Source organism: Petaurus breviceps, unplaced genomic scaffold (assembly GCF_028583685.1).
Source record: "Petaurus breviceps papuanus isolate PSGF00001 unplaced genomic scaffold, PetGlider_PUasm1.0 207, whole genome shotgun sequence".
Taxonomy (NCBI): domain Eukaryota; kingdom Metazoa; phylum Chordata; class Mammalia; order Diprotodontia; family Petauridae; genus Petaurus; species Petaurus breviceps.
Genome location: NW_027185850.1, coordinates 32,968,706 through 32,987,208, shown reverse-complemented (window position 1 = coordinate 32,987,208; position 18,503 = coordinate 32,968,706). Strand labels below are relative to the sequence as shown.

Genomic DNA, 18,503 nt, shown 5'->3' with positions numbered 1-18,503 from the left:
GAGAAGGAGGTCTTGTTTAGAATGTGTTGAGTTTGAGACATTCTCTAGGCAGTTGGAGACTTGAGACTGCAAGTCTAAAAAGATAAGAGTTAGGACTGAGAATCATCTGTATAGAGGTGATGGTTGAATCCATGGGAGCCAAGGAGATCACCCACCAAGCAAGATAGGAAGGAGGGAGAAGAGGAAAGGGCCCAGGAGCCAGCCTTCGGAGACAGCCACTGGTATTAGGCATGACCTTGGAGAAAGACCCAGCAAAGAAGATGGATAAAAAGTAGTCTGGTAGGAGAGCAGTGTCACAAAAACAACCTAGAGAGGAAGGCGGGGGGGGTCACCTGTGTCACAGACTGCAGAGGTTAAGAAAATAAAGGCTTAAGAATTGGCTAGGGTCCTGTGTGCTTTGAAGGTTCCTTAGTTCTTAAAGTAAAACTCCATGTTGTAATATGTGGGTTTGTTTAGAATTTCACAGTACCTTTATCAGTCAAGAAATTTAAATATTAGCAGCTTTATCAGATGATTGGAGAGAAGCAGGTGACCATTCTGTCCATTCCAGCTCCTAGGACTGTTCTTCACTTGCCTTCCCGGGAGAACCCTTCCATTTGGGGATCGTTAGGCTTGTTTTGCCTTCACTTCTAGACTTTCCTTTCTGTATAGCTTCTGCAATAGGGGACAAGGCATAGAAAGTATGCCCACTTCCTTTTGAGACGGTTCCCACACTCCTGCCTCACCCACTTCTAAGCTTCTTTAGGCTAAACTTTTCTACATCTTCACATGAAAACGTCACCTTTGGCCTGCCTTTCTCTGCGTTTTCCTTCAAATGTGGTGGCCAGAAGGAATCACAGTCATCCGAATGAGTTCTGATGGGCTTAATCGGATGGTAATCGCTGTCATGTTTAACCAAAGGTGGCATTTGGTTTTCTGTTTTTTCTTGGCATGTCACATTCTGCTCTTCAGTTCTTGAGTCATGGAGGTTGCATCTCAGGAAAACCCTCTGCTCTTTTTCCAGCAAAGGCACTGTCTAGCAGTCTCTGTTCTAGCTTCTCCTGGGAGCCCACGTCTGAAACATAGGAGTATTAAATTTCATTTTAATGGATTTGAGTTCTAATCATCCATTAGTGAATTTGTCGATTCTCATCATCCAGCATTTTACTTTTCCCTCCCAGTCTTGTTAATTGCAGATTTGATAAGCGTAGCATTCTCTGTTTTTATTAGTCATTGATGAAATTTAGGCGGAGCAATGCTAAGCATAGTTTCCTAGGGCAGTCCCCTGAGAACTTGCCTCTAGAGACATATCAAGCTATTGATGACTTCTGCCTAAGCATTCAACCGGTTCCCAATCTTCCTCTTTATATGTTTTCCAGCGAACATCTTACATCTTTTACACAAGAAAGGCATTAGAGACTTCGGATGCTTTATTGCTTATACTGGTGTGTCCTGTGCCTTATGAATGGCAGCAGGCTGGTTCTTAGCTAACTATTTCCATTTCTATATTCATTAGTCATCCTTTCTTAATAGATTCTGAAATGTTGCCAGAAATAAAAATGAAGGTTACTGTGCTCATTTACTGTCTCTGTTAGGAATCAGGACAGTGTTAGCCCTTCTTCAGTCCTGTAGTATTTCTTTCCAGTCTTTGATCACATTGGCCAGTTCTTTCAATCCTGAGAATACTGTTTGCCTGGACTAAGTGATGTGAGTTTGTCCCGACCAGCCCAGTTCTCTTTAATAAAATGTTCACATATTCTGTGTATCAGCTTCTTGTTGGACACTTTGTCCTATTCTTTCAGGTCTGAAGATATTTCTTCTCAACAGAAAAAAATCAATTGTACTAGACAAACCATCCCTGCCCTTTGATCTTGGGCCACTCAGCTCTGTCCTCCCATGAATGCCGCTTTGCTGGGTATTCCCCAAACATGCATTGGGAGCCCTTCCTCTTGACCATATTGCAGCAATATCAGTGGGGCATGTGAGCTGCCTGTTTACTCCCTGACACCTGACACCACCTCTCTTTTCAGCCTCAATTCTCCCCAGTTATACTACCTACGGTGTGCCTGGGCACTTTTGGGGGGGGATGGTTACACGTTGGCGCCTGCCAAGCCCTTTGATTTGTCTTTCCAGTGACAACCTACAACTTTTAATACCTTAGAAACTAGCATGTGACTACAGCACCAGAAGAACGTTGACTTTTAAGAGATGAGCCTTGGTGCCAACTAGAAGCTTGGGATTATTAAAAATTCTCTTGTGATGCCCCTGGGCAATTGTCCAAAGGCAGTCTGACCAGCTCATGTAATAAGAATGTAAATTTTAAAGATCTTCCCTGCCCCTAGGCTAATGTGCACCTGAAGCCTGGGGTGGGGGAGGCTTGTTTTTCAGTAGATACTTCTTGATTGGCCAGTGAGTCAATAAGGTTGTTACATTCTCTGAGCCAGGAGAAGGCTATATAAGCCCTGATGTGTAGCTTTGTTTTGGGACTCACTTTGAGAAGTGTTCTGTGATTTGATCTGAATTCTGGGAAGCCGTTCTTGAGAGTCCCCCGGCTTTGAAAAACCCAGAATGTGGAAACCCAGATGTTGACTGTATATGGATGTAATGGTTGGACAGTTTGGAAATCTGTCTATTTGATGTTTCTGTCTTGATAATTATGCCTGTATACTTTGAGGTTCAGGGTGCTGACCTTTTCTCCTGAACAAGGTAAACGATATATGTCTGACTGATTAAAGTAAGCTTGTTAACCCATTTTGAGTTGCTTTCCTTTAACAAAGCAGATCCAAGAACCTGTGTGAGCAGGCACCCTGGGGACACTGGGGTGCTTGCTGCTACAGCTCATCACCACCTGTTTTATTCTGGACAGTTCATGGCCTGTCCACACTGTCCAGTATGGTGGAACAACTTTATAGATTAGATGTGTATTGTTGGGGTCAGAAGCAGTCTTCCTTTTGAACATTATAGCCACTGCTTAACATTTAATTTTATTTCTAAGAACTGTATCAGAATGCTGACTAAACAGTAGTCTTGTACAAGCATTTGGCTAAGGTCTTCCTTAGTTTAATCATTCATGGAGGGAATGGGGTGTATATTTATCACATACGCATTTATATCACGTGTGTGTATATAATAGGTATGTGTATATATAATATAGGTATGTGTATATATGTGTGTGTGTGGAGGGAGAGAAATAGACACATATGTGGTCAGATTAATCTTTTCTCTTTTAAGTTAAAGTCAAGTAGGATTTTCTCCTGTAATTGGGCAGACTAATATACCAAACTCCTGATTAATCAATACTATTAGTCGAGTAGCATTTAGATAACATTAAAAGAACTTGAAATTCTTTTGTCAACTGCAACATAATTTTGTCATGTGGCGATTTTAACAACATCTAGCATCGAACATTTTAGGAGAGGGAAGGACAGTAACACATTCAGTGGAAAATGATGTCCTTTCAAGAGGCAGAAGGTAATTATTGAAATTAAGATGGTTAAGCTAGACGATAAGAACCAGACTTAGCCACCATGGAGGCTCTGGAACAGTCGGACCAAGGCGAGCACTTTAGGTCCCCTGGATGGTGGATGTGTGTGTGTCTGAGAGAGAGAGATGGGGAAGGCAGGGACTCCACACGTACTGGAGGAGGTCTCCGTAAACTGCTCGCTTGAGGTCAAGAGCCGTCCTAGCCTGGCTTCTTCCTGAGCCACATCACAGCTGTGCTGTTCCCGGCAGGGCATCGAGGGGCGACCCAGTCATTTGTAAGGGGTTCCTCTAGAGTGGCTTTATAGGCTGGAGATTTCATCCTCAATCTTAGAAGAGTAGCCTTGCCACAGAGATCAAGTTCTCTTTCTGTATTTTTCACTAAGTTGACGGACCTCTATCCCTCCCTTAGAGGGCCAGAGTGGTACAGGGTGGGGGGAAAGGCTGCCATTGAAGTCGGTGGGCCGGAGCTGCTGTCCCAGCTCTTAGGTTGCAGCCTCAGGGTCTTGATGCAGATCACTGCATGATTCTGGGCATCACTTTCTTCATGTGTGACTGTAATCAGATGGGGCAAGTGGTTTAACCGGAAAGGAGTGTTTCAGCTTTTTTTTTTCCTAATAGCTAGAAATTTTTGACCAGTGGGCATAGAAAATGCTATATAAAAGTCTCTTAAATCAGGTGGTGTCTTAAGTTACCTTCAAATCAGTCTTCAGTAATCCTGTTTACATTAATACAAGTTATGAGATAATAGAATAACTTGAAATAAAATGCCATGGCCCTCTAAACTCATAAATACTGAGAAACGAATTTATGTACGTTTGCAGAAACATCACCTGTGTTAACTGGGATCAGAGAGAGACATTCCTCTTCCAGAGGAAAAATGAAGGTAAGTGGATTCTAAAGTAATTCGGTTTTTCAAGAATGTGGGAATGTTAACCTGTCTTAATACTGAAAGTGTGGTATGAAGTCTCTGCTCTGTGCCAAATTAAAAACCTAGGGAACTCAAGGCCATGTTCTTGCATGGTGCCTTCCCTAACCACCTGGGACTGCAGCAGATCCAGTAAGAGTTTGGGGTAGCAGGAAAAGCACCGTATTGGAGTCAGGCAGTCCTGGGATCGAATCTCACCTCAAGGTGCTTTACTGTGTGACTTGGAGCTGAGTCGTTAATCTCAGCCTGTTTCTTCATCTGCAAAATGGGGGTGGTAATTACAATTCTGATGTGGTTGTCAAGAGAATCAAATAATATAAATATTTGTTGTTCAGTCACATCCAACTCTTCATAACCTCATTTGGGGGTTTCTTGGCAAAGATACTGGAGCGGTTTGTCATTTCCTTCTCCAGCTCATTTTACAGATAAGGAAACTGAGGCAAACAAGGATCAGTGACTTGCCCAGAGTCATTCTGCCAGTAAGTGTGTGAGGCCAGATTTGAATTCAAGTGGATTCATTCAGACCCAGCATTCTGTGCACTGTGGCACCACCCAGCTGCCTCCCAGTGTAAATAAAGGGCTACACAAATCTGGAAGTACTAAATAAATAGGGGCTTTTATCATCATCATCACCATTTTCAAATTTTGAATTTACCAACTAGTGTTGGCTTGAGGGTTCACAGTATAGTAAACGGTACTGTTGAGATGGATGTCATAACATAAATGAGTTCAGAATTGGGAAATGTAAACATCAAAAATAAAGGGGGCTATGTGGGACATAAGCGTTGTATGTTCTTGTCCATGGTTCAGAAGCAAGCCCCTGTAGGAGGTATTAGTTACAGAATGTTGATTTTTACCTAAGAGGTTTCAAGTGTATGCTTAATTTCATTGGTGTTTAATGTTAATTTATATAAACAGTTGCTGGTGGTAAAAGTTTATGAGAATAGGGGGGTAGAATAAGCTTTGCAATATATTACAAGAGTTTTGTTGTAATCCCCAAATGTAAAGAATTTTTTTTAAAAAGCTATCTTTATGAAAATGACACCGTTGCAGAATCTGTTATTATTGGAAGGATAATGGTATTGTCTTGTATCGTCTTTAGTAACAGGGAAGTTGAGAAGAGGGATAGGGTAGATTTAAGTAAAAAGATGAGTTCTGATTATGCCTTACTGAGTTTGGGATGTCTATGAGGCAACCAATTTGAAATGCCCTAAAGGCCATCTGTGATGTGGACCTAGTGTTACAGAGAGAGGGTTGCATGTCTAAGTCTGGTCATCATCCTAGAGATGATAAAGAACCCAGGGAGCTGATGAGATCACCAAGTAAGAGATTAGAGAGAGCCTCGAGAGATGTCTGCATTTAGGGAAGGTGGCAAGAATGAAGATCCAGGAGCCTGAGAAGGGGCTCGGTGAGGCAGGAGGTGAACCAGAAGTAGACCACACTCCAAAGCAGAGAGGGGTACCTGGGAGAGTGGTCAGTAGTGTCCAAGGTGTAGAAGGGTCAAGAAGGATGAGGACTGAGAAGAGGCCATGGGATGATGGAGGGGGTTGGTAAGCTCTAGGGGGGATTTTTAAAGCATTGGCAAAGACTTGGTTGTGTTTGTAGACGATAAGGAAAGAACCATTCGGCAAGGTGAGATTGAAAGTAGGAGCTAGAAGATGGTTGATGCTGAGGGCAGTCTGCTAGTGAGGGTGGTAGGGATTGGGATCCAAGAGTGAAGAGAGTTTGGCCTGGGGGGAGGACAAGGACCACCTCTCCAGAGACCTGGAGTAGAAGAGGAGAGGAGAGGCTTGAGAAGAGGATGGTGAAAGTCACTGAGGTGAGTGGGCTAGAGGATCAGTTGGGAATAGGATTGCTTTGCTGCAGTGAGGGCCCAGTTCTTAGGTAACCTGATTGCATAGTGGACCCAGTTAGCAAAGTCTCCTGCTTTCCTTCAGCTCCTTTAAGCATCATGTGCTACAAGGAGCAGAGATGTAGGTGGGAATAGTGCTGAGTCGTAGTTTGGCAAAGAACCAGCAGGTAGAAGACATGGCAACAAAGGGATTGGGTAGAAGAGAGGAGAATGTGGGTAAGGGTGAACTGGCTCACTGAGGGCTCAAGATGGGGAAGAGAGTGGAGCTGGAAGACCAGTAATAAAATCACTTGGAAAAGTACCGTTCCTTATGGAATATAATCACATATAAGTGTGTGGGTATGTATTTTTTTTTTAATTAGAAGATTTATCTCCAAAAGTGTTCACCTTTGCAAAGAGATCCCTGAAATGAGATATGTTTTCTCCAGTGAAGCTTCCATGGCTCAAAACTTCTCTGGCATTTTATCTTTAAAGTCTATGATATATCTTTTAGTTATTCTCAGTGAAAGAATCGTCTTATTTTAAAAATATCCAGAGTTAAGCCTCCTGAATAATGTGGATAATCAAGCTGGACAATACTTTTTGTTGTCCTAAGCAGTGAAATTGGCCAGGGGGAGGAGAGGGTTTATGTGTGGAACTTTAGCCACCTTGAAAGGCATTCCTTCAAATAAGTTCCTGATATTCCTTAGGAACATAAAGGATTCATTTGAATATATACATTCTGGCTTATTTGTTAATGAGTATATTGTGTCAATGTAATTTTTTTAGAAGCAATACCAAAGATTAATATTTATGATGGAATTTGTATGTGAATGTATGTTCTATACTATGTATATGTGCTTTTACATATATATCTATTTATAATAGATTTGATTATTGCTTGTAGTATCTTATGAGAAGAAAACTTATAGTGTTTAATTGTTTAAATTGTTCTTTAGCAAATAATTTTCTCTGCGAAGGGATTTTATTCTAACACTGTTACTGGTTTTCAGACCTTGTCTTTCTGTAGGACATCTAATCAAGATTTGTTAGCTCTTAAGAATCACCAAGGATCTCAACAGTTACAGACTTTACAAAGCCTTCCAGCAGCACAAATTAGCATATCTCTCTCAAGTAAGAATTTTAATAGTAAAATGTCATTTGAGAAATTGTGAATACTATATATATAGATTAAATTATGGTGCAATAATGTTATCAACAAAGCTTTATTCATTGGGTTTTTTGGTTTTGTTAACTTCTTTGATTTTTTTTTTCTATTTTGATATTTAATTTGGGGGACTTTAATTTATAATTTTAGTAGCATATTTAACTTGTTGCTCTTTTTTTTTGCCTTTTGGAGGGCAATTGGGGTTAAGTAACTTGCCCAAGGTTACACGGCCTGGTTTTTTTGTGTGTTAAGTGTCTGAGGTCGAATCCGAACTCAGGTCCTCCTTACTCTAAGGCTGGCACTTTACTCACTGCGCCACCTAGCTGCCCCTGTTCTTCTCTCTCTTTTTTTTTTTTTTTTTTTTTTTAGCACTGATGAAAGTAATTCGAGATACAAATTTTCCTTTAATAGTACCTCTTCTGCATTTCAAAAATGTTGGTATATGTCTCATTGTTGTCATTTTCATACTGAAATTGGTTCTTTGATTTGTTCTTTAACCTATCAGTTCTTTAACATTAAGTTTTAGGTGACCCAGTGGATAAAGAATCCTGGGCCTGAATTCAAGAAGACTGTTCTTCATGAGTTCAAGTCTGGCCTAAGAGACTTAACTAGCTATGTGACCTTGGGCAAATCACTTAACCCTGTTTGCCTCAGTTCCTCATCAGTAAAATAAGCTGGAGGGGCGGCTAGGTGGCGCAGTGAATAGAGCACCAACCTTGTAGTCAGGAGGACCTGAGTTCAAATCTGGCCTCAGACGCTTGACAAGCTAGCCATGTGACCATGGGCAAGTCACTTAACCCCAACTGGCCCTTTCTCCCCCTCCAAAAAGCAAAAAAAAAAAAGACCTGGAAAAGGAAATGGCAAACCAGTATCTACTAAGGAAACCCCAAATGAGGTCATGAAGAGTAAGACACGAATGATTAAACAGGGATTTCATATCCAATTGATTGTACTCTATAAAAGATTTATTTAACATTTTTAACTTTTATGCTTTTGTGAGGTTTTATGCCCTTGCTATATGGACCATTTTTGTGCAGGTGCCCATGTACAGCTTAGAAATATGCATATTCTTTTTTATTCTTAACCAGTATTCTCCAGAGGTCTATCATATCTAATTTATTCTGAAGTTGTATTGAAGTTATTAATTTCTCCTTTGTTTTTGTTGTTGCATTTATGTAGGTCTGAGAGGGGTAAAGAGGTACCTTACTTTGATAGTTTTATTGTCTGTCCCTGTAACCTCGTTTAATTTTTCCTCTAAGAATTTTTTTAGATGCTCTGTTATTCTATACATATATGTTTAGTACTGAGATTAATTCATTCTATATGGTATCTTGATGCAAAAAATACATACGGTATGTTTATCTTTTTAAATTAGGTTTGGGTTTGGTGTTACTCTGAAGTCATTATTGCTGTCCTTGCCTTTTTGCTTTTGGTTGAAACATGATAGATTCTACTCCAGCCCTTTATTTTAACTGTGTGCATCTGGGTTTTTCTTGATCAAAATAAACAAAAGAATTGTAAGTTTCTACTTTGTAATTCATTCAACTACTTTGCATTTTATAGGCAAATGCATTACATTCAGATTCACATTCCCTTATATTTTTCCCCTTTTTTGTCTAAAGAAGAGTGTAGTTAGCTCATCCCAGTGCTCTAGGTTTTATGTAATATGCTAATGTTCCTCTGCCCCTCCCTTTCCTCCACTAGAGACAAATAACAAGTTCTTGTCCTTTTTCTTTTAAGCCATTCAAAATCTACCTTCCATAGTTTTGCTTAAGGCCCTTTCCCCACCTGAGTCTACCTTCCCCCTTATTTTCACTTTTTCCTTCTCTTTCTTTCCTAATTCCCTCTGTGTTACTTTGGGTTACTTTGAATTACTTCCCTTTGAAATGTATACTTTACCCAATTATATATTTGTGTGATAGATCACATTAAGACATAATAGAACCACTCCAAGACCTGTCTGAATTGACTCTTTTATGATCTCTGATGTTGATATGGTTTAGAGTGGACACAAGTATCATCTCCCCATATTGGAATGTAAACCGTTTATCCCTTAGGATTGCTTACTTATGTTTGCCTTTTTGTGGGGTTTTTTTGAGACCTGTGTTTGTTTGCATTTCAAAGTTTTTACTTAGCTCTGATTTTTTCCTCAGGAGTGCTTGTAAGTCCTTTTTCATTAAGAGTTCTACTTTTTTCATGTGGGATTATACTCAGTTCTGCTGGGTAAGCTATTCTTGGCTGTAAGCACATCTCCTTTGCCTTCAGGACCATGAGATTCCAAGTTTTCCACTCTGTTATTGTGATGGCCGCTAAATCATGAGTGATTCTGACTGAGGCTCCTCAGTACTTGAATGTTTTCTTTCTGGCTGCTTGCAATATCGTTTTTTTGATCTGGAAGCTCTGAATTTTTGGCTGTGATGTTCCTGGGAGTTTTAATTTGGAGGTTTCTTTTACGGAGTGACTGGGGGATCCTCTTTATTACTGCTTTAGCCTGTGGTTCTAAAAGATAACCGGGTGTTTACTTTGATGATGTGTTGGCTCTTTATTTTGGCCATGATGTTCAGGCAGTCTGGTGATTCTTAGATTTTTGTCCTCAACCTTTTTTCTAGATTGTTTTCATTATGAAATAACTTACATTTTCTTTGTGTTTTTTCCAGTCTTTTGATTTTGTTTTTATATTTCTTGTTACCGCATGGAGTCATTGTCTTCTGTTTAGTCCATTCTAATCTTCAAGGAGTTTGTTTCTTGGGTAATGTCATACCTTGTTCCAAGCAGTTAACTTCCCTTTCCACTTCTTTCTTTCTCTCATTTCTTTCCCCATATTTTTAGCTCTTTTTAAAAACTTGTTTTATCTCTTCTCATTGATCTTGTGCCCAAACTGTTTCTTTTTGAAGCTTTGCTTGTAAATATTTTGGAGTCAATCTCTTTGGGGTTTGTCTTGAATGTTCCTTGTCACCTAAATAGCTTTTTACGATAAGGATCTTTTTATTGTTGTTGGCTAACTTTTACTAGGACCTGGCTCTGTACTTGGGAAGGGAGTGTATGTAGGGGCTATTTCTGTTGCTGTTTTCTTGAGGTGTTGAGTGTTGTGTTTTCTGATCCCAGGGAAGACATTATCTGGGGACCTGCAAGCTTTTGCAATCCCAGAGTAGACTAGGGCAAAGTCATATTGTTCCAGGGCTGTCCCTCCTCACCCTTATGTCTGTAAGTTCCAGGGCTGGGTTTGGGTCTAAGCAGTGGGCCTGTCCTGTTTGGAGTTCGATTAGACTGCTACCGGCTTCCACCCCTCTGTCATCTGGGCAGCTCTATTGGGTCAGAGGAGCAGAATTGCTGGCACCTTTTGGTCTAGGATTCCTGCCCTGGCTTTCCTGTTGCAGGCATCAGACTGGGTGGGAGCCTGGGACCAGCTAGGACCCCCTGCTCCTGGGGTCGGCCACACAACTGCTTGTGTTTGGACTTGTTCTAGCTCATGGACCTGTCAGCCCTCCTCCTCTGGGATACCATGCCCAGATCAGATCTCCTGCTGCCCTGGATCTGTGACCTGGAGCAGAGCAGGTGACATGCCAGCTACCGCCTGGTGCCTGGTCTGCACCTACACGAGGGGAGGCCTTTCCCTCTTCTGTCGTATTTCTGGCAGTGCCCTCCTGGTCAGATGCAGTCTCCACAGCCAGTGACTTCTCTGTATGAGCATTGATCTGGCACATTTTCTATGTCTTTGTGGGTGAATTACATTAGAGGAGCCAGGGCTGACTAGCTTTCTGGTACTCTCCCCTTGAGTGGATTTGTCTTTAGGGAGAGAAGACTTGGGAAATCTAGCAGAGCTATGGTCGCATGTTTAGTGAGTAGGAGAATCTGTCTTTTTTAATCCCTAGGTGAGGGTAGAGCAAGGACCACAGGTCAAATTTGAAAAAGCATCTAATTTTAGGGGTGATAAAAACAATTTGAACTCGTCAGAAATGGAATATGCTGCCACAGAAAGCAAGGGCTCCTCCTGTTCTGCAGTTGACAAAAAACAAAAGAAAACTCTTACAACTGACACAGGCAAGCAAAGCAAACAGCCCCATGTACAAGAACGTGTCTCATTGTGAATGTTGAGCCCATCGGCTCAGTGTTATGTGCTTCATGGGTTATGTGCTTCCTAGTGCATTCATTGATAAGTGTTCTAAAGTCTTTGAGTTGTTTTTGTTTATTATAACATGTACATTGTTGTTATCATTGAATTTAGGTTGACCAGTAATTATCTTGCATATATAATGACACTGTTGCTATGGAACCAATTTCCTCCTTGCGACATTAGACAAAACAAAGTTGTATTGAACTAATTGAGGAGGCTAGGTAAAGAATGTCAGTATGCTTTTCTTTGTTTTAAGTATGGCAAATAAGGTACTTGTGCTGGTTACTTAAACTTAAATCGAGTATGAACCCGTACAAATGAAGGAAAAAGTCTTTTATTCCTATATGTGGTACTGACATTATTCTCAATTTTTAGGTCTTCCTGAAATTGTGTCCCCAGTAGGTGTTACTTCTCTGCTGCAAAGTGCCCCGAACATCCTCACTTTTGAGCCCATCAACCCCATTCTCATAGTTTCAAAGGTAACTCTTCACTGTACAAAACAGGACTTGGAATATAAAATACTGGATCTAGCGTCTGTTTAATGCATTTTGTCAGATTGGTCTTTGAGTTGGCTTTGAATGTACCAGGAAGGTCTGTTAGAAACAGGATTTGGTCTCAGACTCCTTTTGCAATGAGTAATTGTTTCTAGTTTCCACATCAGCTCCCTTTAGAATCATGAGTTCTCTTTCTAAGTACTATTTTTCAGAAAGACAGTGGGGTCTGATGGGAAGCACCCTGAGGGAGTCCCAGGGCCAGGCTTCTAGGCCCGCTGGGTGGCCCTTGGCCAGGTGTGTTGCCTCACCTGCAAAGGGGTAGCCGGGGAGCTGATTTCTAAGACTGCTCTACTTTTTTCTCTTCAGAAAATTAACAAGTAGGTTTTTTGTTCTCAAATTTTAACAGGTGACTTTTTAGAAAAAGATAACACTCCATGGTAAGATCACAGATTTGAACAGAAGCCTTCACCTTCAAGGTTATTTAGTCCAGACACCTACTCTCCTTTCTTTGTATTTGGAGCCCAGGCTTTTATAAAGGGACTTACTTGCCCAAGGCCGCATAGCTTTTAAATTCAAGGCCCACTCTTGTTTTATTTCATCCATAATTTATCGTCCTCATTTTTGAAATTATAACAAAAGTATTTGGTATATCTGTGTACTTACTAACTTTAGCTGGCTGCTGGTAGAGTGTGATCAGTCATATTCTTTGGTTCCATTTAATGTAATTGATGTTAAATTTGAGATTAGATCTGAACATAATATTAGATCTGAAATTAAGACAGTAAAAAAGCATTTGCCAGGAGAGACTGGCGTCATACAGCCACAATTTCCTTTTCATACTTAGGGTGGTTGTTTTTTTTTTAATCTTGGAATAATAAAAGTGATTTGAGAAGCCAGGTTGTGACTAAGAGTTTCACAATCTACCATGATTCCGTTGGTCGATTCAGAACAACACTAAACTACCTTGGGTTGTGTTTTTTTCCCTAGAATACTTCATTTAGTGGTGACAGAAAAGATGAGGCTGTGTCTGTAGCAAATACTGGAAAATCATCCCCTCTCCTAAATACAATGTGGGAAGAAAATGTGGAAAGTGAGTGTGAATGGCTGTGATTTGAGCCTAGGTCTCTGAATTCCAAATGAAGTATTTGTTGTCCTGTGCCCCAATGTTCAAATCTTTGAAACATACACTTGTGTTGTAGGGGAGTGTACCAGCTTCAGCATGGATGTGTTAGAGCCTGAACTTCACTCTCCTCTTAAGAAGGTGAGAGTCTTTATTTCTGTTTGGGGGGAAGTATATATAGTGACTACATATTAAATGTACAGTGGATAATGAAGTTGGCTTTAAGATCTTCCTACAGATGTTTTCTGTTAAATCATGTGTGTATGTTCAACCTCAAACCTCTTAACTGTTTGAAATACCTTTAACAGACCTCATGCATTTCAAATGTTAGCTGTTTTTTCTAAATTTGCCCATCAGCGATGCTGGATTTGGATTCTACCATAATGTAGCTTTTGTGTGTGAAATGCGTTTCATGAAACATGAATGTAAAGGTAGCATTTGTATATTAAATCCTATTTTTCCCCACTATTTTGCATTAACATTTCTCAACACTTAATCCTACTATTTTCTTCAAAAACATAGCCTCTTGATACATTTGATTCTTCCATTTAACCTTATCCCTGAAGTTATTTTCTTCAGGCAATGCTGTTGTTACCTGAACTTGACCTAAAGGGAGGTGTCCTAGGGCTAAGAGTTGTAAAGTTCTCCCAGCTCCTCTTTTCACAGGTGAGGTTAAGTGACTTGCCCAGAGTTACAAAGAGAGAGCAGCAGCAGAATTCAAACCCAGTTCCCTCTCCAATGCTGGTTTCACCATACTTTGTTATGTAACCTCACTTTATGCTACCAAATGATCTGTGCTTAGAATGATTTTTTATAACAATGAGGCAGTGTTCCTCAGATAGTTGTTGGGATGTTAATTGACCTTTTATAGGCCTTTCTGTACTTCTTATTTGACCTGCCACAGCAAGAGTAATTTGATTGAGTTACTCTGAACAATGGAATCCAACTAAGACTAGTTTCTTACTAGTCTTAGTGAATTTAATCCTTACTAGTCTTAATGAATTTAATCCTGACCAACACTGGTCCTGGTTTAGATCCTGCCTCTGACCCGTTGGCCAGAGCCTCAGGCAAGGAGGTTGTGATCCATATTGCCTGGGGGTGTTTCCTCCTTGGGGCTCCTGGTATCAAGAAATGGTTTGTGTCTGGTCTAAACCTTTCTCTCCTATTCCCATCCACTTCACCCACACCCACAAACAAAACCCCTACAAGGGTATATTAGAAGTTTTTTAAAATAAACTCTTCTCTTAATCTACTGCTTAATTCTTGTAATAAAAACTCTCCCTGACCTAGTGAAAACGGTTACAAATAGGAAATGTGTAAATATTTGTCCTTAACATCACTGATTACAGAGAAGTGGAGTTTGGTGGGCCTTTTTTTTTTTTCAGCAGCAGCCGGAGAGGTTTTTTTCCTTTATTATTGATGGGGAGTGTTCTTTTTTGTTGTAAGAACTTTCATTTCTTTTGAGGATGGTATCTGTTAAGTGGATAGTGTTTGTAAATGTTTCTGTTGATGGTACATCTAGGCTGTCTGGCCCTTGTCTTATTAAGATATTGAATGGGAAGATTTTTTCCCCACAGTTAATGCCTTTCTTTTCTTGGGTGCGCTAACAAATATTTCTTTTAGGATATAAAGATCAGGAACACGGACTGTTGGACAAATTTAAGCAAAACAGTCACAACTTCAGAGCTACCAAAATCGTCTGATGATCTCTTCAGGCAGTTCAGAAAAGCAGCTATAGAGCAGGAAGTGAAGACCCAAACACAGGAGCTGGGTCAGAAGCCGGAGGAGGCAAACAACAAGCCCGACCAGCCACGGTGAGATCCTAAGAGAGGGAGGGCACTGGCTCTGTACTTCAGCCTCTTAGTTCACATTAAGAGTTTGCATAGATATCTCCTATTTTAATCCCATAAGTGCTCTTACAGAGTAGCAATAACTTGGAATGGATAAGATGTCTTTCTCAGTTGAACCTGAATTGCCTACTACATCCAAGGCAAGGCAGCTAGGTGACTCCATTGTACATGGAGTGTGCAGCCTGGAGTCAGGAAGGACCTGAGTTCAAATCTGACCTCAGATACTTAGTAGCTATGTGACCCTGGGTAAGTCACTTCACCCTGTTTGCCTCAGTTTCCTCATCTGTAAAATGAGCTGGAGAAGGAAAGGGCAAACCGCTCTAGTATCTCTGCTAAGAAAACCCCTAATGGGCTCACCAAGAGTCAGACACGACTGAACGAGTATGCATGGCCTTTGCACAGCTAGGAGCTGATGATAGAAGGTAGTCCATCAAAGCCTCCACTGTCACAAAGCAGAGATGTGCATGGGGAATCGAAGATGGCTCTGCATGAGGAAACTGATGATGAGAGCAGCCTCCAAGTTCAATCTTAAGGAAGTCAGGGGCCTATGCCAAGGCCGAATGGGGCTTGAATTAATAATAGCACATGGGCCAATTTGTGGCAGTGATTCGCAGGCACACAGACTGACCTCAGAATTTTCGGTAACTCCTGTGTAGCCCTCTGTAGACCTGCCTCTGACCTGGCCTTTCTCATTTGGAATCAGTAGACTTGGGTGGAGCCAAGAGAGCCCCACTTTTGTATAAAGCATTATTCTCCCCTTGTATCCACTTTGTCAGTATGAATCATGTAAGCTCTGCAGTGATGGATGTAATGTCAACACTTCAATTTGCTGTTAGGATGACCCATGAATCTTATTCGGGGACTGTCTTTCCATGTGCTTCCGTTCCCAAGCTCTCTGTTATGTCCATAGAGCTTTTTCTGCAGAACAGAATACAGTGGAGCTGTGTGCACACACGCACCCCCACAAAGCTTAACCTTTTTTTTTTTTTACAGAAGTTGCTGTGATTTTAGTGTTGTTTTCAAAATAATACCCTATATCTTAAAGTAAAACAGCCTAGTAGATCTTTTATAGGCTTTAAAAATATTAGCCAGGTAATAAAGCCCCTGCATAGATTTTACTATTTTCTGATGAAACAAAAATGTGATTTTTAAAGGGACGTTGACAAGAGTGCAAATAAAATTCAAGATGAGTGTCATACTGAAATACCAAAAACACATCAAGTGCCACTGGAAGTTCCAGAAGATCGTATTGAAGATCGTAACTTGGCAAGAAAGCAAGAGCAGGAGAGAAGAAGAAGGGAAGCCGTAAGTAAAGCTTGGGTTTATTCATTCATTCCAGCCCATGTGGACTGTGCCACAAAACTTGCAGCATCCCCTGAGATAAAGGCAGGAGGCCCCAGGGCTCACCTTGGGCCGCAGTTTCCTCAGGTTCAGGCCAAGGTTACACTCTGTATTCTCTGCCTCACCTGGCTCCCACTTTTCTTTCTGTGTGAGAGTGGCTGAGCTTATTCTTATGTGTATGGAAATGTGCTCACCCATGGCTGCCTTCCCAGGCAGAACCAGCAACGCTTTGTTCTCTTCTGTCCGTTTTCTCCTTTGTTTTTCCCCTGGTTTCATTTCTGGCAAAACAAGATTTTGGTGCCTTTGCATGTCAGCTGCTTGGTCATTTGACCAAGGACTCTCAGGAATTGTGCCAACGTAGCCAAGTTAAAGCAGGACAGATGGTCCACAGAGAGGTTCTGGGCCCCCTCCTCGCCACCACTGCTGTCTGCACAGGGTGGGGACTAGTGAGCTTTCTGTTGGTTTCATCAGTTACCTCAGCAAATTGCAGTATAATGACGTGACAGTTAGCCGAGGCATCCAGAACATTTAGAGAGGACATGTGAGCCTTCACACGCAGGGGTTTGACCTTGGGGAAGCATTGGGTGACCCTTGAAAAGGAACATTTTGGGGCTGAGTCTCCAGAAGGGGGGGGAATGGGAGAAGTTCAGGAGCCCCTGGCCTAGCCAGAGCATGTGCCCTGCTCGGGGCAGCTCCGTCCTCTCTGCTGAGGAGGAAGGCAGCCTTATTCCTGCCTGGTTGCTCTCTTTTCTTTATTCCTTTTCTAGCCTTTTTTTTTTTTTCCTTAAAACAAAGCAGCTTCATTAGTAGTCACTTCCAGCCAGTGAGAGGGCAAGTTTGCTTGTGGTCCCAGTGTCCATTAGCTGTTTTCTTGACTATTTAGAGACCATTGAAGTTGTTCTTCTGGGTTTTTGGGTGGATGGATGTTTTCAGACTTGAAGGTCTGGTGCTCTTTCAGATGTTTGGAAGTCTTACCTCTGCATCACTTAGGGGATGTTTTCATAACCTCATATATAGAACAGTCGTACAGGACAGTGCTCCCTACCACCTGCACGAGTCTCAACTCAACGAGGAATCTTGATTTATCAGATGCTTTCTTAGAATGTCTTCTTAGCAGAACAAGCCCCTGATCTTTATAAAACCCACTTGTATTAAAATTAATAGTGCTTTCTTCCTATGTGCAAAGGGGGGTAAAGATTCAATCCAGTGTCTGAGCTGCTCAGACAATCAAGGTTGCAGTCACAAGCTGCTTCTGGTAAAATGGAGAAGACTGAAGTTTTATCAGGCCCTGAATGGGCCTAGGTTTTCTTGTGCCACAAGGATGTTTCCATCTTAGTTCTCAGTATCTGTTCTGTTTCTCTTTCCTCAGATGACCAGCACCATTGATATGAATCTGCAAAGTGACATCATGATGATCTTTGAAGAAAACTTTGATTGAGTTTGACACTGAATTAATTAGTCATTGGTTGGTCCATTTGATTAAGCCCTGGGCCTGAAGGGAGGGAGCCAACTTTAACATTAAAGCCCATGCCGGGAGTGAAAGCAGGTCTTTTACACCCCAGTTATCAGTTACATTGGGTTCTGATTCAGGATGACTACGAATATTTTTTAACTCTTTTCTTTAACATCTGGTTTCTTTTATATTCCTGGTATTTTTATATGAGTGATATTTACAAGGAATTTCATGATTTTGTAATCCTGATTGTCTAATTAAGGGTGCTTACTGAGTCTGGAGAAGTATCAGGAAGCCTCTATAGGAATATTCCAGAACAATTTAAAAGACTTTGAACCCTCAAGTTTCTGTCTAGTTTTTACCTTTTTTTTTTTTTTAATCAAGCATTTGCCTTTGAGAATGAGCACTCAACCTTAACAAAGGATTCGGTCTGTGGGTTCCTGTAAGGCATTCTCCTAAATTGGGGGGGGGCCCCATGTGACGTTCTAGATCCTTGAATGCAGCCTCCTGACCGAGTTCAGCTTTTACTGAACAGATGTTTTTATTAAGGGAATTTGTTCTGTAAGGTTTGATGCCTCGGCTGGAAGTTCCCCATCCCCATCCCAAACTGAGAGCACTACTTTCTGAGTTTTGTGGTTGTAGCCCTTTAAACGTGGACAGAATGCTTCCTTTTGGAGTTGTCTGCGACACCCTTGGGCCTGGCTCAACCACACAGCGCTTTAAGATGAATTGTCTGGACTCTAGC

At 41.2% G+C, this 18,503-nt stretch overlaps 1 protein-coding gene across 1 annotated transcript in view; it reads left to right on the top strand.

Annotated features, from left to right (window-relative positions):
• The window catches only part of LOC138164765 (bromodomain testis-specific protein-like), a 32,563-nt gene extending 14,820 nt beyond the window's left edge, over window positions 1–17,743 (top strand). Inside the window, exons 12-19 of the mRNA XM_069092728.1 lie at window positions 4,284–4,345; window positions 7,232–7,352; window positions 11,876–11,979; window positions 12,982–13,084; window positions 13,194–13,255; window positions 14,738–14,928; window positions 16,119–16,269; window positions 17,675–17,743. Of these exons, the coding sequence (XP_068948829.1) occupies window positions 4,284–4,345; window positions 7,232–7,352; window positions 11,876–11,979; window positions 12,982–13,084; window positions 13,194–13,255; window positions 14,738–14,928; window positions 16,119–16,269; window positions 17,675–17,743 (863 nt within the window). The remainder of the gene's footprint in view (window positions 1–4,283; window positions 4,346–7,231; window positions 7,353–11,875; window positions 11,980–12,981; window positions 13,085–13,193; window positions 13,256–14,737; window positions 14,929–16,118; window positions 16,270–17,674) is intronic.
• The last annotated feature ends 760 nt before the right edge of the window (window positions 17,744–18,503 follow it).